The sequence below is a fragment of the Seriola aureovittata genome, chromosome 12 (genome assembly GCF_021018895.1).
Source record: "Seriola aureovittata isolate HTS-2021-v1 ecotype China chromosome 12, ASM2101889v1, whole genome shotgun sequence".
Lineage (NCBI taxonomy): Eukaryota > Metazoa > Chordata > Actinopteri > Carangiformes > Carangidae > Seriola > Seriola aureovittata.
The window spans coordinates 26,482,674-26,490,557 of record NC_079375.1 but is presented as its reverse complement, the minus strand read 5'-3'; the positions used below and the strand labels follow the sequence as shown (position 1 = coordinate 26,490,557).

General features: G+C 30.7%; 1 protein-coding gene across 1 annotated transcript; it reads left to right on the top strand.

The window, feature by feature from the left end:
* Positions 1 to 855: 855 nt before the first annotated feature.
* On the top strand, positions 856 to 1,440 carry LOC130178954 (protein NCBP2AS2-like). The gene is made up of 2 exons (XM_056391614.1): positions 856 to 894; positions 967 to 1,440. Exon 2 carries the CDS (start codon positions 985 to 987, stop codon positions 1,306 to 1,308), a length of 324 nt encoding a protein of 107 aa, XP_056247589.1. The 5' UTR covers positions 856 to 894; positions 967 to 984; the 3' UTR covers positions 1,309 to 1,440.
* Positions 1,441 to 7,884: the final 6,444 nt, after the last annotated feature.

The following is a 7,884-nucleotide window of genomic DNA, read 5'->3' as shown; positions in this document are numbered from 1 at the left end:
TTGGTTTTTCAAATTAAGGACGTGACTACCAAATGTACTGATTTAGATTAAGGTGTTTTCTGTGGTAAATTAGGGATTAATTAAGGGATGATATTTTCATTTATCACATTAGACTGATAACATGGTTTTAACCTGGTCGTGGTTTGTGCTGGAAATCTGAAAATGAAGAGTTGACAAATGATCAAGTTGTCTTTGCCAAGGATCAGCGTACAGTCACAGAGTGCCAGATTATTATCTGATGACAAATCTGCCAGTAATTAGATAATTGATTAATTGGATCATAATTTTTACTGTTACTGCTTGTCTTTTCTGGTTCATAACAAGTTTTAACTTCAGAATAAGAATCAGTTTAATTTGCTGTTGGTGAAATGTGATTTACTGAAGGTTTGAATATTTCCACTCTTTACTTCCATCAGTGCGACATTTAACAATATTGTACTTTTTATTCCACTACACGAATCTGACAGCTTCAGTTTTCAGGTTCAGGTTTTGATGAGTCTGAATAATATGATGGATTGTCATACATCAAGCTACAGGCACAAACTACAAGTAACTCACTTTACAATAGATTTTAAGGGGATAATTGGTATTAGTATTTTTAATGGATTATGATAAGAATCATTTAAAACATTATTATTTTAACACCTTAAACTAAACATGTCAAATCATTGAATTAAATTAATTAAATCATGTTCCTCTTGAATCTGAAAGACTTTTCATTTATTAACAAATTAAAAATCCCGTTTTAGATCAGGGTAAATTAAGTATATACATAATTAATTAAGTGCATTTCAGTTGATTGTTTTGGGTTTTTTAATGTTATCAAAAATTATTGGTGGTGGTTTTTATTTTGAAGGGCAGCATCGGAAGCGTGTCTCTGATTTGACACGGCAGGTGAGTGGGACACTGATACGCTTTATTGTGCTGTTGTTGGTATTTTTCGGTGACTTTCTCGTTGCCAATCAGGTGTGAGGTGACGTCACCATGGTGCTCAGGTATCTTGTCTCGGTTCTGCTGAACAAGACCCAGGTGGTAGAGAAACTGTCCGAGTCTCTCCCGGTCCGCAGCGCGGCGCGGCTCACCGCCCAGGCCGTGCTCAGGGCTCAGCAGGCCGGCAGAGACGCCACAGGGCGGGCGCTGCGGTCCCGGACGCTCCGGCAGATCCGACAGGAGGCCGCGGAGGCACCGAGTGGAGGAGTGGGGGAGCTGAGCGGGAAAGCCCGGAGGATCCGAGACTCCCTGCTGGAGGACGTGAGGGAAGGGGTTCAAGACGCGTCCCGACAGATAAAACACAGGAAGAAAAAATGACCCAACTCACGTCACATCCGCCAGACTTTCAAAATTAAAGCCTTATTGATGGACAAAATGTAAAGCGATTCCAGTTTAAATAAAAAACTCAAATTATTTGGTTGGTTGTAAATAAAAAAGAAATTAAGTGTGTCTTCTGTATTAATTACACCACATTCAAGGTTTTTTATGCATTACTATACTTGGATATTTTTACATGACTTTTAATACCTTATCATACACTGATATTTTATACTTTATTATTATACTATGATATTTTTATATGTTACTATAGTATGACCTTTTTTTCCCTTACTATACTGTGACATGTTTATGATTTACTCAACCTTGTCACATTATTTGACTTACTACACTAAGATATTTTACCCATACTCCTTGTCTATCCACCTAGATGATGTAGTGGTTAGTAATGATGCCTCACGGCCAGAAGCGTGTGGGTTCAAAACTGCCTTCAGGCCAGCCAGGACTTCCTCGCTTGTGTGGATTTCTTCCAGTTCTACCTTCCTCCCACAATCGATAGATTTGATTAAATGTTCAATTACCCTGTAGTTATTTATGTGTGTGAGCCATATGATGTGCACTTGTCCGGATCTGCCCCTTGAATTAGCTCCAGTGACAATAAAAGTATTAATTGTATGTGTAATAAAATATCCATTCATTAGCAATTAACTTTTGATTTTAAGACATTTTCATACCTTATTATACTATAATGTTTTTATGATGTTTTTATGCTTATCATACTATGACTTTTTATGGCGTTTTTTTTTTTGCCTTAGTATAATATTACTTTTTATGCCTTATGATACTATGATGTTTTGTGGCATTTTTTTTGCCTTACTATACTATGACTTTTTTTGTATTACTATAATATGACTTTTTATGCCTTACTATACTGTGATGTTTTTTGTCTTTTTTTTTTGCCTTACTGTACTATGACTTTTTTATACCTTATTATACTATGACATTTTTTGCCTTACTATACTATCACTTTTTGGACCTTACTATACTGTGACTTTTTTTGCCTTGCTATATTAGGACGTTTTTTGGCTTTTTTTTTTGCCTTACTATACTATGACGTTTTTTGTCATTTTTCTTGCCTTACTATACTGTGACTTTTTATGCCTTACTATACTATGACGTTTTTTGGCTTTTTTTTTGCCTTACTATACTATGACGTTTTTTGCCTTACTATACTATGACGTTTTTTGGCTTTTTTTTGCCTTACTATACTATGACGTTTTTGGGCATTTTTTTGCCTTACTATACTGTGACTTTTTATGCCTTACTATATTAGGACGTTTTTTGGCTTTTTTTTGCCTAACTATACTGTGACGTTTTTTCTCATTTTTTTTGCCTTACTATACTATGACTTTTTTTGCCTTACTATACTATGACTTTTTATGCCTTACTATACTATGAGGTTTTTTCTCATTTTTTTTGACTTACTATACTATGACTTTTTTTGCCTTACTATACTATGACTTTTTATCCCTTACTATACTGTGACGTTTTTTGGCGTTTTTTTTGCCTTACTATACTATGACGTTTTTTGACATTTTTTTTGCCTTAGTATACTGTGACGTATTTTGGCGTTTTTTTGCCTTACTATATTATGACGTTTTATGCCTTACTATACTATGACTTTTTTTGCCTTACTATACTATGACTTTTTATGCCTTACTATACTGGGACGTTTTTTGTCATTTTTTTTGCCTTACTATACTATGACTTTTTATGCCTTACTATACTATGACTTTTTATGCCTTACTATACTATGACTTTTTTTGCCTTACTATACTATGACTTTTTATGCCTTACTATACTGGGACGTTTTTTGTCATTTTTTTTGCCTTACTATACTATGACTTTTTTTGCCTTACTATACTATGACTTTTTATGCCTTACTATACTATGACTTTTTATGTCTTACTATACTGTGACGTTTTTTCTCATTTTTTTTGCCTTACTATACTATGACTTTTTTTGCCTTACTATACTATGACTTTTTTTGTCATTTTTTTTACCTTACTGTACTAAGATTTTTTTGCCTTACTATACTATGACTTTTTATGCCTTACTATACTATGAGGTTTTTTCTCTTTTTTTTTGACTTACTATACTATGACTTTTTTTGCCTTATTATACTATGACTTTTTATGCCTTACTATACTGTGACGTATTTTGGCGTTTTTTTGCCTTACTATAATATGACTTTTTTTTACCTTACTATACTATGACTTTTTATGCCTTACTATACTGTGACGTTTTTTGTCTTTTTTTTTGCCTTACTATACTATGACTTTTTATGACTTAATATACTGTGACGTTTTTTGTCTTTTTTTTTGCCTTACTATACTATGACTTTTTTTGCCTTACTATACTATGACGTTTTTTGGCTTTTTTTGCCTTACTATACTATGACTTTTTTTGCCTTACTATACCATGACTTTTATGCCTTACTATACTGTGACGTTTTTTGGCGTTTTTATGCCTTACTATAGGATGACATTTTTTGTCATTTTTTTTACCTTACTGTACTAAGATTTTTTTGCCTTACTATACTATGACTTTTTATGCCTTACTATACTATGACGTTTTTTCTCATTTTTTTTGCCTTACTATACTATGACTTTTTTTGCCTTACTATACTATGACTTTTTTTTGTCTTACTATACTATGAGGTTTTTTCTCATTTTTTTTGACTTACTATACTATGACTTTTTTTGCCTTACTATACTATGACTTTTTATGCCTTACTATACTGTGATGTTTTTTGCCGTTTTTTTGCCTTAATATACTATGACGTTTTTTGTCTTTTTTTTTTGCCTTACTATACTGTGACGTATTTTGGCGTTTTTTTGCCTTACTATAATATGACTTTTTTTTACCTTACTATACTATGACTTTTTATGCCTTACTATACTGTGACGTTTTTTGGCGTTTTTTTTGCCTTACTATACTATGACGTTTTTTGACATTTTTTTTGCCTTAGTATACTGTGACGTATTTTGGCGTTTTTTTGCCTTACTATAATATGACTTTTTTTTACCTTACTATACTATGACTTTTTATGCCTTACTATACTGTGACGTATTTTGGCGTTTTTTTGCCTTACTATGTTATGACGTTTTATGCCTTACTATACTATGACTTTTTATGCCCTACTATACTGTGACGTTTTTTGGCATTTTTTTGCCTTACTATACTATGACGTTTTATGTCTTACTATACTGGGACGTTTTTTTGTCATTTTTTTTGCCTTACTATACTATGACTTTTTTTGCCTTACTATACTATGACTTTTTATGTCTTACTATACTATGACTTTTTTTTACCTTACTATACTATGACTTTTTATGCCTTACTATACTGTGACGTTTTTTGGCGTTTTTTTTGCCTTACTATACTATGACGTTTTTTGACATTTTTTTTTGCCTTAGTATACTGTGACGTATTTTGGCGTTTTTTTGCCTTACTATGTTATGACGTTTTATGCCTTACTATACTATGACTTTTTATGCCTTACTATACTGGGACGTTTTTTGTCATTTTTTTTGCCTTACTATACTATGACTTTTTTTGCCTTGCTATACTATGACTTTTTATGCCTTACTATACTATGACTTTTTATGTCTTACTATACTGTGACGTTTTTTCTCATTTTTTTTGCCTTACTATACTATGACTTTTTTTGCCTTACTATACTATGACTTTTTTTGTCATTTTTTTTACCTTACTGTACTAAGATTTTTTTGCCTTACTATACTATGACTTTTTTTTTTTTGCCTTACTATACTATGACTTTTTTTGTCTTACTATACTATGAGGTTTTTTCTCTTTTTTTTTGACTTACTATACTATGACTTTTTATGGCGTTTTTTTTTTTTGCCTTAGTATAATATTACTTTTTATGCCTTATGATACTGTGACGTTTTTTGGCATTTTTTTTGCCTTACTATACTATGACGTTTTATGTCTTACTATACTGGGACGTTTTTTGTCATTTTTTTTGCCTTACTATACTATGACTTTTTTTGCCTTACTATACTATGACTTTTTATGTCTTACTATACTATGACTTTTTTTTACCTTACTATACTATGACTTTTTATGCCTTACTATACTGTGACGTTTTTTGGCGTTTTTTTTGCCTTACTATACTATGACGTTTTTTGACATTTTTTTTGCCTTAGTATACTGTGACGTATTTTGGCGTTTTTTTGCCTTACTATGTTATGACGTTTTATGCCTTACTATACTATGACTTTTTATGCCTTACTATACTGTGACGCTTTTTGTCTTTTTTTTTGCCTTACTATACTATGACTTTTTATGACTTAATATACTGTGACGTTTTTTGGCATTTTTTTGCCTTACTATACTATGACGTTTTTTGGCTTTTTTTGCCTTATTATACTATGACTTTTTTTGCCTTACTATACTATGACTTTTTTTGCCTTACTATACTATGACGTTTTTTCTCATTTCTTTTGCCTTACTATACTATGACTTTTTTTGCCTTACTATAGGATGACATTTTTTGTCATTTTTTTTTACCTTACTGTACTAAGATTTTTTTGCCTTACTATACTATGACTTTTTATGCCTTACTATACTATGACGTTTTTTCTCATTTCTTTTGCCTTACTATACTATGACTTTTTTTGCCTTACTATACTATGACTTTTTATGCTTTACTATACTGTGACGTTTTTTTGTCTTTTTTTTTGCCTTACTATACTATGACGTTTTTTGGCTTTTTTTTGCCTTACTATACTATGACTTTTTATGCCTTACTATACTATGACTTTTTATGCCTTACTATACTATGAGGTTTTTTCTCATTTTTTTTGACTTACTATACTATGACTTTTTTTGCCTTACTGTACTATGACTTTTTTATGCCTTACTATACTATGACGTTTTTTCTCATTTTTTTTGCCTTACTATACTATGACTTTTTTTGCCTTACTATACTATGACTTTTTTTGCCTTACTATACTATGACGTTTTTTCTCATTTTTTTTGCCTTACTATACTATGACTTTTTTTGCCTTACTATACTATGACTTTTTATGACTTAATATACTGTGACGTTTTTTGGCATTTTTTTGCCTTACTATACTATGACGTTTTTTGGCTTTTTTTGCCTTACTATACTATGACTTTTTTTGCCTTACTATACTATGACTTTTTTTGCCTTACTGTACTATGACTTTTTTTGCCTTACTATAGGATGACATTTTTTGTCATTTTTTTTTACCTTACTGTACTAAGATTTTTTTGCCTTACTATACTATGACTTTTTATGCCTTACTATACTATGACTTTTTATGCCTTACTATACTATGAGGTTTTTTCTCATTTTTTTTGACTTACTATACTATGACTTTTTTTGCCTTACTATACTATGACTTTTTATGCCTTACTATACTATGACGTTTTTTCTCATTTTTTTTGCCATACTATACTATGACTTTTTTTGCCTTGCTATACTATGACTTTTTTTGCCTTACTATACTATGACGTTTTTTGGCTTTTTTTTTTGCCTTACTATACTATGACGTTTTTTACCTTACTATACTATGACTTTTTATGCCTGACTATATTATGATGTTTTTTGGCTTTTTTTTGCTTAACTATACTGTGACGTTTTTTCTCATTTTTTTTGCCTTACTATACTATGACTTTTTTTGCCTTACTATACTATGACTTTTTATGCCTTACTATACTATGAGGTTTTTTCTAATTTTTTTTGCCTTACTATACTATGACTTTTTATGCTTTACTATACTGTGACGTTTTTTGTCATTTTTTTTGCCTTACTATACTATGACTTTTTATGCCTTACTATGCTATGACTTTTTATGCCTTACTATACTATGACTTTTTATGTCTTACTATACTGGGACGTTTTTTGTCATTTTTTTGCCTTACTATACGATGACATTTTTTTCATTTTTTTTACCTTACTGTACTATGATTTTTTTACCTTACTATACTATGACTTTTTATGCCTTACTATACTATGACTTTTTTTGCCTTACTATACTATGACATTTTTAGTCATTTTTTTTACCTTACTGTACTATGATTTTTTTGCCTTACTATACTATGACTTTTTATGCCTTACTATACTATGACTTTTTATGCCTTACTATACTATGACGTTTTTTCTCATTTTTTTTGCCTTACTATACTATGACTTTTTTTGCCTTACTATACTATGACTTTTTATGACTTAATATACTGTGACGTTTTTTGGCATTTTTTTGCCTTACTATACTATGACGTTTTTTGGCTTTTTTTGCCTTACTATACTATGACTTTTTTTGCCTTACTATACTATGACTTTTTTTGCATTACTATACTATGACTTTTTTTGCCTTACTATAGGATGACATTTTTTGTCATTTTTTTTTACCTTACTGTACTAAGATTTTTTTGCCTTACTATACTATGACTTTTTATGCCTTACTATACTATGACTTTTTATGCCTTACTATACTATGAGGTTTTTTCTCATTTTTTTTGACTTACTATACTATGACTTTTTTTGCCTTACTATATTATGAC